Source organism: Orcinus orca, chromosome X (genome assembly GCF_937001465.1).
Source record: "Orcinus orca chromosome X, mOrcOrc1.1, whole genome shotgun sequence".
NCBI lineage: Eukaryota > Metazoa > Chordata > Mammalia > Artiodactyla > Delphinidae > Orcinus > Orcinus orca.
The window spans coordinates 7651868-7672184 of NC_064580.1; the positions used below are offsets into that span (position 1 = coordinate 7651868).

A 20317-nucleotide genomic window follows, 5' to 3' on the forward strand; every position below is an offset into this window, starting at 1 on the left:
AATTTTTTTATACCTTGAATTTTTACCTCCCCATCATAAAAGAGTATAAAACACTATAGCTATCTTCCTTCAACTATGATTTAGAACTCCTTGTATAGTTTTTCATTTATTCATAAAGAAAATATTTGCTGAGCATCTACGTATACCAGGCACTGTTCTAGGCACTGGAGACAAACCGTTGCCCTCATGGGGCTTTGTAACTTCTATTAAAATTTAGAGAGGGGGCCGGGGCAAGAAACTTTAGAGGGTTTGTATACAGATGTGCCCCTGGGGATTGAAATTCAGCGTGTTCTCTGAGTCAGAAAAGCTGTCATTGATGGCAGAGCCTCTTGCCACCTTTCACTGCATTTCTATCAGCCTCTAACCTGTAATTCTTTCCAATCGCAGGGAGAAGATAGCATTTTTTACAAGACCAAGGATTAACGTACCTCCTCTGCCCGCCGACGATGTTTGATGTAGTGCTTTGTACACATAAAGTATTTATCTGCCTGTTTTATTTTCATGAAGTTCTTAGACTAGCTAAATTTGTCTTTAAAATATTTGTGCAAAGCTATTAATATACACATTTTGTAAAAAATAAAAACAAAACACATACATCTATACATATGTATTTTATAATAGTGACGGCAACAGGGCTTGCTTTTTCCTTGTTGGGAAATTGACATCTCTGAAGACAGGTTATTTTATAAGAGATCAATTATCATGTTAAGAGTGTACAGTTTTTACGCTGTTTTATTTGACTTAAAGGCTGGAAGACAGAAACGAAGTGAGTTCAGGCAAATTCACTGTATTGTAATTTATTTATAGTACTTTTTTTTTCCTTGAAGGAAAATACTGACTTTAAGATGTATCTTAAGACTGAAATTTTGTTCTTCAGTATTTGTCATGCGGTAGAATGGAACATTGGGGCCGGTTTTGTGTCTGACATCCGAAATGCAAACACTACGTGCTGAACTCGTCACTCGTCCCGTTTCTCCTCTGTGCATTTATCATGTATATTGTACACTTTTGCACCCTTTGTGTTCTGTTAAGATGCCACCTTAGGGGCTCAGTCCTGAGTCAGTGCGGCGTGTGCGTTGCGGAGCTTGGTCTCCCGCGCGGGCTGGGCACCCATAGCCCCTGGTTTCTGTGCACCTTTCCGTGCCCACCCCGGGTCTGAGGCTGGTCACGAAGCCCCCGGCAGGCACACAGCCCACCCTCACCCGGCCTCGGCAGCCCCGCCTGCCTTTCCAGTCCGCCCCATCTGATCCTGACCGACAAGGAGGGCGGTGGTGGAGCTTCTGCTCTGCTGCTCTGCCCTGCAGGAAAGTGAAAAGAGAAGAAGGAAGGTGTGTTTTCACTGAGTCACTGGATCCGCTGATGGATAGAGCAGTCACGACATGGACACGATAACCTTTGAAGGCGCTTTCTTGAGGAAGCCAGCTTCCGTGGGAACTACAGCTACCAGGCGAGTCACTCACAGGAGAGCATGTGCTTTCGATCGGAGGGCCCCCGCCCCATACTGGAGTCGTCCCAATATTTCTTAAGAAATCTTAGAACTAGCTCATGAGGAAAAAATTCTTTACGTAATAAAACTATACCATCCTTTAAAAATGCCAGGTGGTATAGTTTGCCTAATACGTATTTATTATATATGAAATGCACTCTCCTTCATGAGGCCTCGGAGAAGTAAACGAGGTGAGTCACACAAAACGTAAGAGAAAACGGAACCCTCCTCCTGGGTCTTTGTGCCCCTCCCTTGAAAGTGCCCCTCCCCCCTTAATCAGCAGCATCTCTCTTCTCATTCGTCTGTAAGCACTCCCTTGTATAACCCACCTTCCTTTTCACATTTATTAAAAATGCATTTTGTAAAAGCATTTCATTGATATGTGACCTATCACGGACAGTGAAGTTGTCTGTGGTGGTAAGGCTGAAAACTGTGTGCTTTTTCACACTTGTCACTTCTTGCTATGTATTTCTGCCTCTAGTCCCGGTTTTTTTTCTTTTGCTGATTTCTCTGCATATATACCCACAACAGAGGTAGAGACACAAAACACATGAGTGCTTGCCAGAAGTGCCCCCCCAGGAGACAGCGTTGCTGCACGGGTCAGGTTGGTGGCAGGCCCTCTCTGTCCCCAGCTGTTGAAACTTCAGATTGATGGGTTGGCTGCCGCTGGACTCGGGGGGTGTGTGGAGAGCAAGTCATATGCGTCTGAGGTACATGGCTCCCCAGACGTGGGAGAGCCCCGGCCGCGTTGCCGGGCCTGTGTTTAGGCACTGCCAGTTGAAGCTCTAAGTGGGTGGAAAGGTTGAGGTAGCTTTCCTGCTAACCCCTACAAAGTAGCAACGTGGGGAAACCCACTGTGCCAATACAGAAAGCCCGCAAGGGTTTTCAAATGTCACTGCCCACTAGACACAAGTTTCTGTTTGGAATGCTTCCCCATCCCAGAGTTTAAAAAAAAAAAAAAAAAAAAAAAGGAAATCCCTCCTTTGCCCCACCAGAAACAAATGCAGCCCCAGCTTTGGTGTCAGTTCAAGGAGCGCTGTGTTTTGCGCCTTTCCCCTGTGCTTCTCCGCCTCCCTCCTGCGTCTGTCTGCTTTTGCACCTGAATGGGACCATAGTCAGAAAGGAAGGAAAAGCCAGGCTGATGAAGGACGGGGAGGTGACGGGTCCGTGCTACTCGCAGGCTGTGCTGGAAGTGGCACGTGGACAGCGACAGAGGCCAGGCCAGCAGGCAGGGCAGGAGGCACCCTAATTGGCTTCTCTTTCGTGATCGATTGTGCAGCTTCCGACTAGTTAAGACTGCCACCCCCTGGAAAATATCCCACATGTCCGAAAAGTGAAGTCCTGTCGTCTTAAGGGGTATTTTCTTATGTTTAAGTTTGCCCATAATCGTGCCTTGGACAATCCGAAGTATGCCACCAGGGTCCTTTAGAAACAGTGTGATGAGTAAAAGGGAATTCGGTCTTCACTTCATCTGGTCACGTAATTGTCACCACCGAAATAAGTAACCTTCTGTTGTGGGAATAAGTTATAATCAGTATTCATCTCTATTTTTGTCACTGTTCTAATTGTGTCATTTGTATTGTTTGAAAGTATTTCTTCTACAAAATTAAACTAACCTGCCTTAAGAACAGAATGGAAATGTGTGATTTTTTAAAAAAAATGTAATTAGAGACTTAAATATATTAAAATGTATATAATTTTTTTCAACATAAAAATAGAGGTATGGGGGCTTCCCTGGTGGCGCAGTGGTTGGGAGTCCGCCTGCCGATGCAGGGGACGCGGGTTCGTGCCCCGGTCCGGGAGGATGCCACGTGCCGCGGAGCGGCTGGGCCCGTGAGCCATGGCCGCTGAGCCTGCGCGTCCGGAGCCTGTGCTCCGCAACGCGAGAGGCCACAACAGTGAGAGGCCCGCGTACCGAAAAAAAAAAAAAAAAAACCCTGTGCCGGTTAACCGTCACCCCCATTTCTCCGCCTCCCCGCCCCCCCCCCCCCGCCCCCGGTAACTGCTAATCTTTCTCTCTCTGTGGATTTGCCTATCGTGGACGTTTCCTGGAAATAGAATCACATGCTATGTGTGCTGGCTTTGTTCGCTCAGCATCATGTCTTCTGGGCTCATCCACATTGTAGCCTGTGTCAGGACTTCACTCCTTTCTATTGCTGAGTAATATTCCTTTGTGTAGATAGACCACATTGTGTGTGTTCGGCAGTTCGTGGCCATTTGGGTTGTTTCCACTTTTTGGCTGATAGGGATAATGTTGCTGTGTACATTTGTGTACAAGTTTTTGTGTGGACATAGGTCTTTATTTCTCTTGGGTCTATACATAAAAGTAGAATTTCTAGATCATATGGTAATTCTGTGTTTAACCATTTGAAGAACTGCCAGACTATTTCCAAAGCCGCTGCCCATTTTATATTCCTACCGGCAGTGTACAAGGGCTTCAGTTTCTCCACTTCCTGGCCAACATTTGTCATTTTGATCATTGTCATCTTCATAGGTGCACAGTGCCATCTCAGCGCAGTTGTGTCGGGTTTTAATTCACAGGATCCACGCCCCCTACCACACACACACCTTTGTAATTTGTGTGTTTTCTGATCTCCCACAGCCTGGACTTGGCTCATTGTATCCCTGGGTGTAGTTTAACATGTTCCTCTGAACTTTATTTCCTAAAAATAAATGCTGAAAAAAAGCTGCTGTTGAACCTAAAAGCTTGATCGGATTCCAGTTCGTTTTATTCCTTTCTTTTTTGGGGGCTGGGATGGGTGGCAAGACATACCTTCATCCATCAGGAGACTTACAATGTTTCTTTTTATAGGGTTTGCAACTATTGATAATCAATACATAGATCCATTAATTCACTAAGGGTTGAAAAGTGATGATATTCTCTCAATTTTTAAAACATTATTATTTACTTTGAAATGCCTTTATAAAGAGAAACTTACTAGTCTATTTGGTTATCCAGTGGTACAGTTTGTATGGGAAAAGCAAGATAAATGCTTGATTTTTTTCTTTATTGACCAGTTTTGAAAATAATTGTTTCCCCAGCACTGTTACAGTGGTGACCAATTTTTTTTTGGTTTTTGGAAATTTTTTTTTTTGTATTGTTATTATTAACACAAATTTAAATATGTTTGGTGTGCTTTAATCCACTGGAGTTGTTATCCTTATTAACGCTCACATTCCCTCCTCTGTAGCTGGGGCAACCTCTACTGGTTGACTGCTGGGTCCTTTTTTATATGTCCCCAGGAGTCTGAGATGGCTCCCTTGCTACTGAAACGGAGCGGGACCCTACAGAGCCTTCCCGGGGACAGACGCTTGCCCAGGCCCCGTGTCCCCTGCCCACCTCTTGTATGTAAAAAAGCTTTAGCATCCTAGACCTTCCCTGAGTTCCAAAAAGAAAAATTTAATAAGAGAAGAAAAAAAAACCAGAAACAAAAGAAAATATTCAAGTAAGACTAATAACAGTTTAGCCATAAAACAAGGTCAAGGGCCTTTGGTTCTTCCTCAGGGGCTATAGATAATACCCTGGGCCGTACCCTTCAGTTGTCTGCAGGCACTAAAACCTCCACCAGGTGGAAGAAGTTAACTGCGTGCTGGTCACATAGACCCCAGACCAGTTGGAACCAGAAGGTTGATGATCGAGATTCCTGATTTTTTAAATCACCCTGTTACCTCACCATCAACCAATGAGAGAATCGTGCACGAGCTAGCTGATCACACACCCTGTCACCCTCTCCCTCACACTGTCTTTAAAAACCCTTCCCTGAAAGCCACTGGGGAGCTCGGATCTTCTGAGCTAAGCCACCAGTTCTTCCTTGGCCTTGAAACAAACGCTGCGCTTTCCTTCACCACAAGCCGGTGTCAGTACATTGGTTTTGCTGCTCCATGGGCGAGGGGACCAAGTTTGGTTCGGTAACACTACCCTGCTTGACCAGATGTTTGTGACCTGGAAATGGTCATTTCTCCAGGGAGACTTGGTTTCTTGGTGCCAGGAGTACTCATTACTGCTGGGTTAGTCATTGTTTTTAGATTTATTGTCTGTCTCTGTTAAGTAGACACAATATTTTCTTGTCACGCATCTCAATTTTTGCTTTGAAACAAGTGATCAGACACTGCCACCTCATTTTGGAGCAAGATTTGCAGGCCCTTGGTTGCATCCAAAGGCAGAGGCTGCACGTCTTTTGGTTTGGAAACATCGTGTCTGGGACCTGTGGCGAGAGGCACGCAGCCTTTTAGAATCTATGGTTTTCCGTCCTTCCCACCAACAGACACTCTGGCCAGATTGCTTTTCCTACTCTGCAGTTACAGACAGAATCCCCTGGGTAATAAACACAAATTGTTTTATTGCAATGGAATTAGTTTAAAAGAAATGCTTCGCAGCACTGCCCAATAGAACTATCTGCAATGATGGAATTGTTTTATATCTGCACTAAAATATAGTAGCCACTAGCCACATGTGGCGATCAGGCACTTGACATGTGGCTAGTGTGACTAAGGAACTGAAGTTTATTTTAAAAATTTTTAATTAAAAAAAATATTTATTTAGGCTGTGCCAGGTCTTAGTTGCGGCGTGCATGTGGGACCCAGCTCCTCGACCAGGGATTTAACCTGGGCTCCCCGCATTGGGAGTGTGGAGTCTTACCCCTTGGACCATCAGGGAAGTCCCTGAATTTTAAATTTTATTAATTTAAATTAATTTAAACTTGAATAGCAGCTTGTGGCTAGTGGCTACCATATTGAAGCAGTGCAATTTTACCCTGTATTACTGTGTAAGGGGAATAATTATGTCCAACTGGCCAGGGGTTACATGCCCTGCTTGTCCCTGTGGGTGGGTTTATGTGAGTTGACAATGGTGTGCAAATGAACTGGGCCACATGGGGCTTTATATATAGGTGTGTGTGTGTTAGATTGTGAGTCTTTATAACTTTTTCCACTCGGCTCAAAATATGCTAGGTATTTTGATAAGTATATATAGAGGTACACATTTTTCCTTGCGTCTCAGGCTGCAGTAAGGCTCTGCAAAGCACTGCTTACTCTTTCCAGAGCCCTCACTTAAGCCTCAAAACGCCCCCAGGTGGTGGATCCTTTTACTACCTCTACTGCTCCCCACTTTCTAGAAGGGAAAATCGAGGCTTGCAGAAGCTTGACAAATAGCGCAGACAATAATACTGTAATGTGGTTGTTATGTAATACTTCAAGATGGCGTCTGAGAACATTTGAAGACATTGTTGGTTCTGGTGTAACACTGTATCCCAGAGACAGTTGTTTTTTTTAATTTTGTTTTGTTTTTTACCATGTAGTGTGCTTCCATGTCTACGAAAACTTCCCTTCCCTCTCTGTGTCCCAGTCACTGGGTTCCGCTCCCCAGAGATAACCACCCTTTGCAGCTTCCTGTGCATCAGTTCTGAAATAGTCTATGAAGATACAGGCAATCATACTTCCCACGTGCCAGCAGTACCACATTTAAGGGATTATAATGAAGCAGAGCTTCCAGCATGTTATACAATGGTGAACTCTTTAAAATGACTGGGAAGGGCCTGCCCTGGAGGTCCAGTGGTTAAGACTCCGCGCTTCCACTGCAGGGGGCCTCGGTTTGATCCCTGGTCGGCCGGGGGATTAAGATCCCTCATGCTGTGGGACTCGGCCAAAAAAAAAGGAAAAAAAAAAGCCTGGGAAATGGAAGATTTGAGTGAATGAAATTATACTTTATAAGCAGGGTGTCTCTGCTTCGGCACTAGTGATATTCTGGGCTGGAACCTTCTCTGTTGCAAGGCTGTCCTGGGCACTGTAGGTTGGTGAGCAGCACCCTGGGCCTCCACCCACCAGATGCCAGGGGCCCCCCGCCCCGAGGTGTGGCAGCCAAAACTGTCCCCAGACAGTGTCCCATGTACCAGCAGCAGATAAGAGGAAAAAAATGTAAAAGATTCAAAGGGATTAACAAGTAGAAGTCTGTGAAGAAAACAGAAGGCGCCAGTATGGAGAAATTAAAGCTCAAAGGTTATTACATAAGTGTTTGAAGAATCTTTTCAGGAAGGATCTTAACGGCTATCTTTCAGTCTTCGCACATAGCAGAATAAGAAGTGAATTTAAATGGAAGAGAAATTAAGGCTGGACCTACGGACGATGAAACGGTAACATCAGTTCTGAGCTGCCATCTTCCTTCCTAAAGATTTTTATGAGCAGAATAACCTAGGATGATTAGGAATTGTTCTCTCCGGGCTTTGCGGTTAAGATTTGAGAATCTTCAAGGAATGAAATCTGCGTTAAAAAGTAGCAAAATGTACATAATCCATGATCATGTCTCCTACAGTGCTTTAAAAAAAAAAAAGCAATAGCTGTTTCTTGTTACAGAAGCAATGCATGTTAATCGTAGAAAAATTAGAAAATGCAGCTAAGCTAAAAAGAAGAAAATGAGAAATACCCTTAATCTCACTATTGAGTGAAATACTAAGGTCGATACTTTAGTAAATTTGCTTCCCAGTTGTTTTCTCTGTTCAAAGGTATATGCTTGCGAAGATATAAATATATTAAACTGTAGGAGAAACTCTTCCCTTCTTCCCTTCTAGGTTTTTTGACTGGTCTAATAATTAAATTGACATAAAATGGACGAACAGGAGAGAAACAAATTTAATTTCCTACGGTAGGGGAGCCCATAGAATTCTGAGACTCCAAGAAGTCACCAAAGCAGGCAGCTTTTATACCTTCTAGACAAGGAAACCATAAGTTTGTGAAAAATTGGAGAAACAAAGGGGTTTGGGCTTGGGCTAGCAAATTAGTGCAAGTAACAAGGTTTGTTTATACCGCCTTCCAGGTGGTGAATTCCCTTTCTCCCTAATAAGGATGCCTTTTATCCACCTGGTGGGGGGCAGGGTACCTTCACATGCCTTTGGGGGGACCAAGGAAGGTCAGAGTGTCTTTTATTTGCACAGGCTGTTTCTTAAGTACCTTTAATTCAGAATAATCAGTATGCCAAGTGGCCTATTTTGGGGGTGGCATCTTCTGCTTCCCTTCAACACCTACATACATTCGTCGGATCATTCAGCACATAATGCTTTGCAGCTTGCTTTTTCTCATATAAGACACCGTGAATGTCCTTCCATGTCGAAAAGTATCTGTTACCATATCTGTTTTAATTCTTGTGTTGTACCGATGTCTTATAAACTTAACCAATCCTCTGTTTCTGGCCACTTAACTTGCTGCTGGTGCTTTGAGGTCATAAATAATACTGCAGCAATTCTTCCTTTCACGATTCTTTCCGTTCCTTTCCTTTTTTCCTAATGAGGCTAGTTCCTGGAGCAAATGACAGCAATAGCTGTCGGGGCCACTATGTTTCAACCCGTGCATATTTGCAAGGTTTTTGGTAGGAATTGCTAAACAGCCCACCAGGAAGACTGTTCAATTTACATTCTTATGGGGGGGTAATCTTTTCTTTTTTTTTAAGTCCTTGCCAAAAGGACAGTTTCATGGGCGGAGGTGGAGGATGTCGGAAGTGATCTCATTCTGTTGAAAACTGTGCGCCCCAGTTTTATAGGCTTTTCCTTAATTGCCTGTTTGCTATAATGTTCTTCACACTTGAACAATCACCTGGAGAAGAAAAGGTGAAACCTACTGGCAAAAAAATCGCCCCACGACGAGGAAGGTGCCTCTGCTTGAGTCATTTCCGCCGAGCCGGAACACAGAGCAAGTCACTTCGGACCTCGGAGGGCATTTTATAGACCGCCCCGCGTCCCAGCTCCCGTCGATTCTTGGAACTCCCACCACCGTAGTCCCGGCAGCCCAACCCCAGCGGGCAGCGCGTCCCGTGTCGGGGACGCGGGGGTTCTCTGTGCACCCGGAGGAACCGACTGTATGAGGTTTGGAAGGGCCGGCCTCCAGAGCCGAGGTGACCCAGCCTGCCGGGCAGGGCTGAGTGGCTGGACGGAGCACGTGACGCTCGCAGCCTGGCTCTTGGCTCGGGGTAGTGGGGGCCCGCCCCGCGCGCCGAAGGCTGAAATCGGCTTTTGCCTCCGGCAGGAAAATGAGCTTGTCAGTTTCTTTCTCTAGCGGACCCTCAACCCACTGGAGCAGGGGATTTCGGTAGCATTTAAATTTTATGTCTCAGGAATCTGAAAGCAAAAGGTAAGTTGCTTATCACTCAGAAAAACAAATGAGAGGAAGGACCTGGAATACTGTACGGCCACTTTGTTGATTTTTCAAATCGAGTTGAAAATAATCGATCGCTGTGCGAGACAAGGGCCATTATTTAGCCCCAAATTAGAGACTGACCTTCTGAACAGAAATGTGGTTAATCAGGAGGGGATGGTGGTAAAAGGGCCCGGGGTTAAATATAGAAGCACATGAAAGCTGCCGCAATAAATAGCAAGTAACCCTGGCCTGCTTGTGAAACAACCCATTTCACATCTCTTTCAGGGGCGCCAGCGAAGGGAATGTTAAAATTGCAATTTGAACTCAAACGAAAGGAAACTAATCTATATGAAACTGGAATACAAATAAAAACAGTTCCTGCTTTTGCTCTTTCACATTTCAAAAACGTTTATGTGGTTTGGCAAGAAACTTGATATCTTCACAGTTTAAGTCTGAAATATGCCATTTCAAATTTATGAAATGATCACAGTTGGAATTTTCTAAGTCCGTCTAGGCAAGGCTGTTTCAGTTGTGAATGAGAAATATTGACATTGTACATATTTTCTTTAATAGATGACTCACTTTCGCAGAATGTGATAAAAATTAGAAAACGTATAATAATGAGTTATTGCGAATTAACTTTCATGTCTGAGAGATCAAATTCTTTGCCAGAAGATTTAGGAAAAGACACAAGTACAACCGTGCTCATGCACTAGCGCTTTACTTTAAACAGTCAAATGTTCAAGTAAGAAGTATAACTACGTGGTGTCACTGTTGTTTTCTTCGGCAAAAACACGTTGATATTGGAATGCAGGTATTGAGAGTAATTACAAGCATTATTCATCAGTGCAATTAGTATTACATTCCACAGTGAATATGCTTCAAATTAATGTATTTGATATACGGTTTGAAACATGGACCCTCTATGCAAAATATGTATATGCATTCTGTATTTTAACTGTCATTTTGATTTGCACAAAATAGATTTATTTATTTAGTTCTCCATTGCATTTGATAAAGACTTCTTAAAAATAAAAGACTAAATTATTTCCTTTCATTACTAATCCCCTTATTGAAATCCTATTACCTGCGTGGAGCCTGGAGTCATTTGGGTCTCCCCTTCTGTGTGCCGTTTGTTTCCCACAGTTGGTGGAAGGCTAGGCCAGCTGCCCACACCAAACACACCGCCCTGAAAGGAGGCCAGAGCGAGGCTTCCCGGCCACTCGCTCCTCGCCTACAGGGACTTCCAGGGTCTTCCCCCGCCCCCCTCCCCTCCTCGCCCCGAGGGCGTCACGTGGCGGCGTGGGCCCGCCTCCCGGTGACGTCAGCGCGCTCGCAGCCGTTGAGCCGAAGAAAGGATGCTCTAGGATGCGGTGCAGGTGGGCGACCGGCCTGCGCCATGCGGCACTGCAGGTAAGGGACTCTGCAGGAGGAGCCCCTGCAGACCGTCGGCGAAAGTGGGGTTTCTGGCTGCTGCGGCTGCTGCAGGCACCAGGCAGCAGGGGGGCGCGGAGGGCGGTTGCTGCAGGCTCACGCGTGACTTGGGTCTTGGCAGGCGCACCCTGGGAAAGTGGGCACGGGCCAGACTGAAAGACCCGGGCCTCTTTCACAGGAGGGGAAAAAAATCAGGAATGATCACAGTACAGGCATTGTAAGGAGAGACAGGGGCTGCTCGTCAAAGATAACTGTCTACCGACGGTCATTGTGCTTCTTAAATAATGACACATTTACTGATTCTCCTTACAGGGGTTTGTCCTCAGTGGTCAGCCTGATTTCTTTCAAAGCCAAGCTGCTTTGCTTGAAATGGAATGGAAACTTCTTGGTTAGCATTTGAAGAGCTAGATGTGCGGTCTAAATTGTTTGGCATTATTTTGCAAGGTTCCGGCATTTAAAGGGGATATGTCAGAAATGTGTTTGCTTTCTCCGGGTGTTTTAAATAGATTAAAAAATAACAGTATCCAATAAAATAAAATAAAGCTTCCAATGTGCGTGTAGGAGAGTGCAAACCAGCTACATCTGTTAAGAACAAAAAGGTCTTTAGAAGGGGGTGGAGCTGGAAATGAACACCAAAATCCATGAATTTCCAGTGTTCTTTTTAATTCCATTGCTAAGTAATTTGCTTGCTGAAAGAAGGGGCTTGATGACGCAGTGGCAGATGGAGGAGGGATCAGCTGACTTCAATTTTAGCAGGACAGGAGGTGGGATTTTAATGGACTCTTTTGAGAGTTCAGGCCTGTGTTTACATTCCTTTCTCTGGTTCGCATACGACCCGAGGCCAGGACATGTGTGGGTACCCTTAGGAGGAGAATGTGGCGTTCTTTCCTGTAAAACGTGACCCCTCTGGAAGCCGTGGTATCACTGAATTGTATTGGAACTCACACCATGGATCATTTGACCCATCCAGCAACTGTGGGAGGACCTGTAAGGCAATGGTATTTTAGTTGATAATTAAATAAGGCATTTCTTTCAGCGTTTGGACACCCTGATGTGTTGCTGCAGTAATTCAGTAATTAATTTACTGCAGTTTTCTTCATTTGGTTCAGGTTGGCTATTAGAGTCAAGGTCCTCAGGCCCCTACCTTCCCTTGTCCCCCAGCCCAACCCTAGACAGAGCAGATGAGAGACAGATGTAGTAGAGACCTGATTCCACTTCTGGCTTTGGGACTGTGGAACCTGGGACAAGTCACTTTGTGTCTTTGGGAGTCAGTTTTCTTGTCCCCAGAGTGACCAAGGAATTTATATCAGGGTTTCTCAGCCTTGGCACTACTGACGTTTGGGGCTGGATAAATCTGTTTGTTGTGGGCACCGTCCTGTGCTCTGGAGGATGTTTGTTTAGCTGCATCACTGGCCTCCACCCACTAGATGCCAGTGGCCCCCGCCCCCCAAGTTGTGACAATGAAAAATGTCTCCAGACCCTGCCACTTGTTCCCTCGTGGGGCTCCATTGCCCCTGGTTGAGAACCACTGATTTGGACGATCTTAGATGTTCTGGCTCTGGTATTCTAGAATTCATTTTCCTATGATTTGTTTCATGCTGAGCCCTTGGTCAGAGATCCGATTCCCTTTCATGATGTTGTCAATGCAGAGACTTTTTTATGCTCTGGGGTTCCAGAAGTAGCTTCAGTCAAAAAGGGGAGGCCTGTTTTGTGTGCCAGTCGTAGCTGGGAAGCTAGCTTGCCAGAGTGTCAGGGAAAGAGGGAAGAGCACAAGCAGTACACCAGCGTGTCGGGAACTGGGACAGACCAGGGTCCCCATCCTTATCTGCAAAAGTGGGAATAGGACCTGTGTGGAGGTGTCGAGGGGAGGGAGTGAGGTAACGCGGGTGCTGGTGCCCGTTGTGGCCGTCACAGTCACGCGCTTTACGCTCCAGTGTAGGACTGGCCGCTAAAGGTCTGGCTCTGACACTTCAGAGAGCGGCTTTTGCTGCACCACTTCACCTCTTGGAACCGTTGCCGAAAATGTAAATGGGGCTACTGTACTTGCTGGTCCTGCTTCTTTGGCTCTTGGGGGGATCAGATAGATGTAAGAGGGTCAGCAAGCTGGAAACTCCCAGGAGACAGGAAGCAGTCTTGGCAGTGGCATTGCGAGGCATGGGCTATGTGTAGTGGGTTTGGGGGAGGGAGCTTATAATCAAACAATTATCCTTGTCCCTCCCACGGGCCTGGGACTGTGGTGTGCCCCTCCCCCAGTACCCTTGCCCTCAGCTCACTCTCTCTGCCTCTTCCTGGCCCCATAAAAATTGCTCGCCTGTGGGAGGGTTGGTTCTTTAGCGAGAAGGAGCCAGTGTGCAGAGGCCGGGGCACAGGCAGCCTCCTTTGTCCACTTCCAGCCATTTTCTTTACAGGTGGCGCCCACAGCCGGCCAGGTAGCTTGTCCCCAGAATGGCTTGGCATGCTATGTGGGTCATTGGGCGCTGTCTCTGCACCCAGTCAATGATGTGAAAGAAAATGAAAAAGGAGGAGGGCTTCCCTGGTGGCGCAGTGGTTAAGAATCCGCCTGCCAATGCAGGGGACACGGGTTTGAGCCCTGGTCCTGGAAGATCCCACGTGCCGCGGAGCAACTAAGCCCGTGCGCCACAACTACTGAGCCTGCGCTCTAGAGCCCATGAGCCACAACTACTGAGCCCATGTGCCACAACTACTGAAGCCCGCACGCCTAGAGCCCGTGCTCCGCAACAGGAGAAGCCACTGGAGTGAGAAGCCTGCACACCGCAAGGAAGAGTAGCCCCCGCTCGCCGCAACTAGAGAAAGGCCCTGCACAGCAAGGAAGGCCTAATGCAGCCAAAAATAAATAAATAAAATAAATAAGTTAAAAAAGAAAAAAAAGAAAATGGAGGCGGATCCTCCATCAAATGAGACTTAAGCGATGGAATCACTATCCTAGGCAGCCCTGCTGCTGTGACAGAATACCACACACCGGGTGGCTCATCAATGACAGACATTTATTTCTCACAGTTCTGGAGGCTGGAAGTCTGAGCTCAGGGTGCCCGCATAGCTGGGTTCTGGTGAGGGCTCTCTTCTGCATTGCAAATGGCTGCCTTCTTGTGTCCTCGCATGGTGGGAAGAGAGCTCTCTGGCCTCTTCTTATAAGGGCACTAGTTGCATCCTGAGTGCTCCATCTTCATTACTTAATCACCTGCCAAAGGCCCCACCTCCTAATACCATCACATTGGGGATTGGGATTTCAATATATGAATTCTGGGGGATACATTCAGTCCATGACAATAACCAGCTGTAACTTGTGCCCTTGATTGGATCCTGGCTTGAACAAACATCAGTAATAGGCTTTGGGGACACCTGGGTTATTTTTATGTGCCTGCCTCCTAGATCATGCGAGGAGACTGTTGTCAATTTGATTAGATGCCATAAGCTTGTGGTGTGGTAGGCACCCAGCTCAGCCACTCCTCATTCCTGACACAGAAACAGTGAGATGAGACATGGTTGTTTCCTGCTGCCATGTTTCAGGGTAATTTGTTACACAGCACTAGATAACTAACACGTGTATATGTACAGGACTCTTATTTTTCAGTGATGCATGCTGAAGTAGTTAGGGGTGAAGTGTCAATGAGAGCAATAAGTTACTTTTAAAGGTTTTTTTTTTTTAACATTTTTGGAGATCTTTTTAATGTATGGCTGAATAGAAGACAGATGAATTCTCAAACCTGCTTCTGCATTCAGTCTGTTGCAGTATCACGTGTCATGTAGCCTCTGGAAAATTCCACTGTACCCTCGAATGAGAATGGAAAAAGGCAAATAAAAATGTACAATTATTATAAGAATGTTTTTGGCAGCATGGACCCCCTTAAAAGGCCTTGGGGACCTCATGGTGTTCCCAGACTACACTTTGAGAACCACAATAATTTACTTTTAAACGGTTCAATTGAATGGAGAGAGAGCGAGAAGAGGCAAATACAGTCAAATAGGAACACTGGTTGAATCTGGTGTTATTAATTGGACTCTTCTCCATAATGTGCTGTGTATTTGAAAATGTGCACAATAGAAAATTCAAAAGAAGGTAGAAAAGAAATATAGACTCTTGGACATGTGAGGGATTCTGATTGAGATCTGAGGGTGAAGCCCAAGGGGAGCATTCTTTTTGTTTTTTGTTTTTTTGCGGTACGCGGGCCTCTCACTGTTGTGGCCTCTCCCGTTGCGGAGCACAGGCTTCGGACGCGCAGGCTCAGCGGCTCACGGGCCCAGCCGCTCCGCGGCACGTGGGATCCTCCCGGACCGGGGCACGAACCCGTGTCCCCTGCATCGGCAGGCGGACTCAACCACTGCGCCACCAGGGAAGCCCCAAGGGGAGCATTCTTAACCTGAGCTCCAGGTGCCCTTGACCGCACGAACCTGAGGCCCCAGGTGAGACCTGCTGGCCCGGAGGTTCCCAGCTTGCCCAACGGCCCTCCAGCCCTGCACCCTCCCAAACCAGACCCAGGGGGATTAGTTAGTGGTGAGGAGGGTGGGTGTATGAGCCCTCTGCAAATTCTGACGTGTGGTGGCCTTATCATCAAACCTTTGCTTGACTGTATTGTCAGGGGCTGGCCAGAGATAAGTTGTTCTTTCTAAGGGCAGGGGTGGTTTCCTTTCTAGAGAGTGATAAATAGTTTTTGAATGACTTGTTTTCCATCGAAATAGTAATAGATGCTTTCTGGGAGGATTTCACGCAGGATAAAGGTTATGGAAAGAAAACAACATCTCTTTCCCATTCCCGGTCCCCCATCCCACTTCCAAAGGCAACCACTGATAACTGTCTTATATACTGTTTCAGAAAATGTCTATGCAAATACATCCGTCTGTAGAATGTACGTAGCACTTTCCTTTTTCTTTTTTCTTCACTAGGATGTAATTTACATGGAATGAAATGCATGGATCTTAATTCAGTTGGTTTTGACCAACTGAAGAGAACATTCTTGGTACTCCCACAGGGCCTCATCTTGCCCTCCTTTAGTCAAATCCTCTGGCTGGAGGGTACCACCATGCTGATGTCTGTCAGCACAGTTTACTTTCGCCTGTTCTTGAACTTCATATACCTGGAGTCCTGTGATCTGTACACGCTTATGTCTGGCTTCTGCACTGAGCGTGATTGTGAGATTCAGCTGTGTTGTATCATGTAGCACTGATTCATTCATTCATTCCATTTTCTTGTGAAAGTACTTGGGAGAGCAATATACTTGATAGACCTCGTTTCTCTCAGTCCTGGTGTTTGGAAGCTGTTGTACATCAGCTCGCTCACAGCATGTTCCAGAGTGTGGACGGTGTGCAAGTTTACTTAACCAGTCCCCTCTTGATGGGTGTGTGGATTCCTCAAGCTTTTGGAATCAATGCTTGTGGTATTATGCCAATGTAAAAATGCCAAACAGGAAAAGACCTCTGGGATTAACTAAATGCATAGAATTTAGATGTTGGAAGCTAGCTAGCTTCAAAAATCAAAGCAACCCTTATACTTTACATATGACCAAGAGATGTCCCGAGAAGTCAGGTGACTTGCCCAAGGTCACGTGACCAGTGGCGACAGTTGGGGAACCACCCAGGTCCCCAGATGCCTTGTACAGAATGTTCTTTTTTGCACTGTAGGCTCTGTGAGGGAAGGAACTGTGTGTGCTTTGTTCACCACTGTAAACCCAGCACATAGCACGTGGCAGAGTAAGTGCTCATTAAATATTCGTTGGATGAAAAATTAAGTGAAATGTTAGTACCCTGAGAAAAGACCACCGATATCCTGAGGACTACAAAGGCGTTTCCATGAGACGTGAGCCTCGATATTCATTCATTTATTCATTCATTCACTCCCTCATTTACTTCTTTGTTCAACCAGTATCTGTTGGGTCCCTGCTGTGTGTCTAGGCCAGGGTTTCTCACCCTGGACACTGTGGGCTCTCGGGCTGGATGATTCTCTGTGGTGAGGGCTATCCTGTAGGATGTTTAGCAGCGTCCCTGGCCTCCACCCACTCGATGTGGGTTGCAACCACTGCCCCGTTCCCCACTTGTGACAGCAGAACTCCAGACATTGCCAAGTGTTCCCTGGTGGGCAAAATTGCCCCCGGTTGAGACCTACCAGTCTAGGTACTGAGGTTTACCATGGAACCAAATGGCCAAGGTTCGTGCCTCGGTGGAAGTGACATTCAAGTCGAGGAAAGAGAAGATAACTGATAGGTTGTGCCGTCGCATGAAATATAGCGGGAGGCGGAGGGTGGGCAGTGGTGGATTCAGAACCCTGGTTAGACAGGGCGGTCACGGAGGCCCGTCTGACGGCTCACATGTGACCAGGGACTGAGGGGGAGCCACGTGAACATCGAGGGGGCAGAGAGCTTGGGCTGAGGGAACAGCCAGTGCAAAGGCCCTGCGGCGAGGCAGCAAGGAGGTGGGCGTGTCCAGAGAAGAACCACCCAGAGAAGCGTGGTGGGAGAGGTGCTTGGAAGGGTGGCTGGGCGGACCCTATGGGGACTCAGAAGGAGTGGCACCAACCCTGGTGACTCTAGGTGTGATGGCAAGCCACTGGGTGCTCTTGGGTGGGAGAGTGACACTTCTGGACTTGTGTTTGAAAGGATGGCTGTGGCTGCTGTAAGGAGAAAAGTCAGAGGTGGGTGAGAGAGAGAAAGCAGGGTGGCCAGCGAGGAGGTGGGGACGGTGGCCACGTGAGCGGTGACCTGGGTGGCCAGGTGAGCTGTAGCTTAGAGGACCGTGCCCTTAACTAATTTAGCAGCCATGTCATGCTCGGAGCCAGGTGGGCCTTGGACATCAGAGGAGCACGTGTGGTCAGGTCACACTGTGAGTGTGTGAGTACAGCGCCTCGAGCTGGAGGCCACCTGCCGCACCTGTCAGGACAGTGTCACCAGTGACGGGCGGCAGTTCGCAGGGACAGCAGAGGCGACAGCTCTTGTATTCCACATACGACACTGGAAAGGCTCCCCTTCCGGCCTCCTGGTGTGGATGAAGTCGCTCGAGCTTTCTCGCAGGCCCTTGAGCCCGCCGCCTGCCTCTTTCCCTGTGAACTGGCTGTTCTCTGTCTGGAGGGCTACGCCACCCCCCGTGCTGGCCAGCCTGGGTCACCCACGGTCCACTGTCGCCGAGCCCTCCCGTGCAGGTCCTTGTGCCGGTCCTGAGAGCAGGGAGCTGGCCGTCGGTTGGACTGATGGAAGTTTGAGACCAGAGCCTTCCCCGTTGGAGGTGACTGTCCCCCTCCTGGGGTCCCGTGCGGGGAGAGCCCCGCGGGCTAGGCCGGGCCCTCGACCCCCCGAGGATGCTGCGGGGCCCGCTCCCACCAGCGGCAGCGCTGATCCGGGGGTGGGGGTGGGGTTTGGCTGGAGGGAGCGTGACACAGACACGCAGAGTTCTGTTAATCCCCTCGGGAGGTCTGTTCCTTGCCCTGGTGCCCGGGGACCTGCTGACTCATTTCTCGTGGCTGCTGTTGCTTCTCCTGGGCTCGCCCCGCACTTTTTACCACGTCTCTGGGGGTGGCCGGAGCTTACCTCCTGCCGGGATCTTAGCCTCCCTTCTGGGTCGCGATGGTCAGTGTAAAATTTATTGTTTCCATCCATCGGAGCCCTTGGAGGTGCTGGTTGGGTTAGGACGAGAGGGGCCACCGCAGCGATCCCAGACACATTATTTTCCTCTTAGCTCCGTCAGGCCTCCCACCAGCCTGCCTTTTGCCCAAAACATAGGAGTTGACTGACATTTCAGCCCTCACCTTGGTAGCCCCGCTGGAATACGGTGAAGCCACCCCGTGGCCGTGTTCCCGCTGTGGCCTTGCTCTGAGGACACTGCGAAGGACGCCTCGAGGCTGCATTGGAGGACTCCGTGCATTTAACCTTCACGGAGATGCTAGTTGTGAGTGTCTGTGACACTGTTTTCATCCACGAGGGGGAGTAGCCCACATGAGCAGGAAGTAGATTGTTGCGGAGGAAGATGGTCTGCAGAGGTCCCAGGAGAGGGAGGGACGCCACGGCGTTTCTCACGGGCATCGTCTTCAGCCGCTGTTATGGGCCGATACTGTGTCTCTCAGAGCTCACATGGGTGAAGTCCTAATCCGTAGTACCTCAGAATACGACCTTACTTGGAGACGAGATCTTTATAGAGGTAATCAACTTAGAACGAGGCCATGAGGTTGGCCGCAGTCCAGTGTGACTGGGGTCTTTATAAGAAGAGGAGGTTTCTGCACAGACAGGCGCAGAGCGAAGAGGGTGTGAAGGGGCGCGTGGAGAAGACGGCCGTCTACCAGCCAGGGAGAGAGGCCTGGACGGATCCTGCCCTCACAGCCCCCAAGGAACCAATCCAGGCGTACTGTCGCCTGGATCTCAGGCTTCTGGCCTCCAGCATTGGGAGACAAGAAGTTTCTGCCATTTGAGCCACCTGGCCTGTGGGGCTGGTCAGGGCAACCCAGGTGAACTAATCCAGCGGTGTTTTCCGGGGCACACGAGCCATCGCCCACCCGGGAGGTTGGACGGTAACCCAGCAGCCTTTACTTGAGCGCTTTCCGCGCAGTTTAGGAGAGGCTTGGCGAGCAGTGCCCTCTCCGTGGAAGCAGGTAGCTCTTGGGTCCCGAGAGGAACGAGGCGTGTTCAGTCCTCTCACGACCCAAGAGGAAGGGCCCTCAGGGCCCCGGTGGGAATCTGGCTCCCCGCTCACTGTCTGTGGGACTTGGGCTTGAGACCTAACCTCCCCTCTGCCTCAGTTTGCTGATCTGTAACGTGGGCCTGAGGGTGACGGCATTTACTTCAGAGAGTGTCAGGAGCCCTGGTGGCGGATGCGTGTGAAGCGCTTAGGACGGGAGCCCTGTACAGAGTCGTTGTTGTTCTTATTACTGTGAGGAGGGGGCTCTGGGGACGGTCTCCATCCTTGGCCCTGGGTGCCGGGAACGCGGAGAACTCATGGCCATCTCCCTGCCCTCTGGTGGGGGGGATGTGAGAACAGAGTCCATTGCGTCACCGGAGGCCGTGTGCAGTTGGCCTCGGCCGCTTCCCAGCACGCAGGCCATGTTCCGAAAGGGGCCACATAGCCGCGCAGCCCTGGGGCCCCAGGAACCGTGCCACGGAGGGCGGCCGCGCCCTGCACCAGCTCGCCAGCCTCGGGGGGCAGAAGGGGTGCGGGAGGGCTGGGTGCTGGGCAGGGGCCAAGGGGGAAGCAGGAGGGGGAGGTAGAAGTGACCCTCCGCCTCTGTGCCCTCTCCAGGCACCATTTTGAAGCTGACAAACTTTAATTCTCACGTCTCTTTCT

General features: G+C 48.3%; 2 protein-coding genes across 9 annotated transcripts in view; both read left to right on the forward strand.

The window, feature by feature from the left end:
• Positions 1-3119, forward strand: part of WWC3 (WWC family member 3) — a 122371-nt gene extending 119252 nt beyond the window's left edge. For all 6 annotated transcript variants that reach the window (XM_012531488.3, XM_033420214.2, XM_049704912.1 and 3 more), the window contains one exon: positions 388-3119. In XM_012531488.3, the coding sequence (XP_012386942.2) occupies positions 388-454 (67 nt within the window). In that variant the 3' untranslated portion in view covers positions 455-3119. The remainder of the gene's footprint in view (positions 1-387) is intronic.
• A 2927-nt stretch (positions 3120-6046) lies between these two features.
• The window catches only part of CLCN4 (chloride voltage-gated channel 4), an 82468-nt gene continuing 68197 nt past the window's right edge, over positions 6047-20317 (forward strand). For 2 of the 3 annotated variants that reach the window (XM_049704917.1, XM_049704918.1), the window contains exon 1: positions 9608-11020. Coding sequence is in view for 1 of the 3 variants with exons in the window: in XM_049704918.1 (XP_049560875.1) it covers positions 10976-11020 (45 nt within the window). In the remaining 2 variants the exon portion in view is untranslated. The other variant, XM_033420208.2, reaches the window with a different exon arrangement.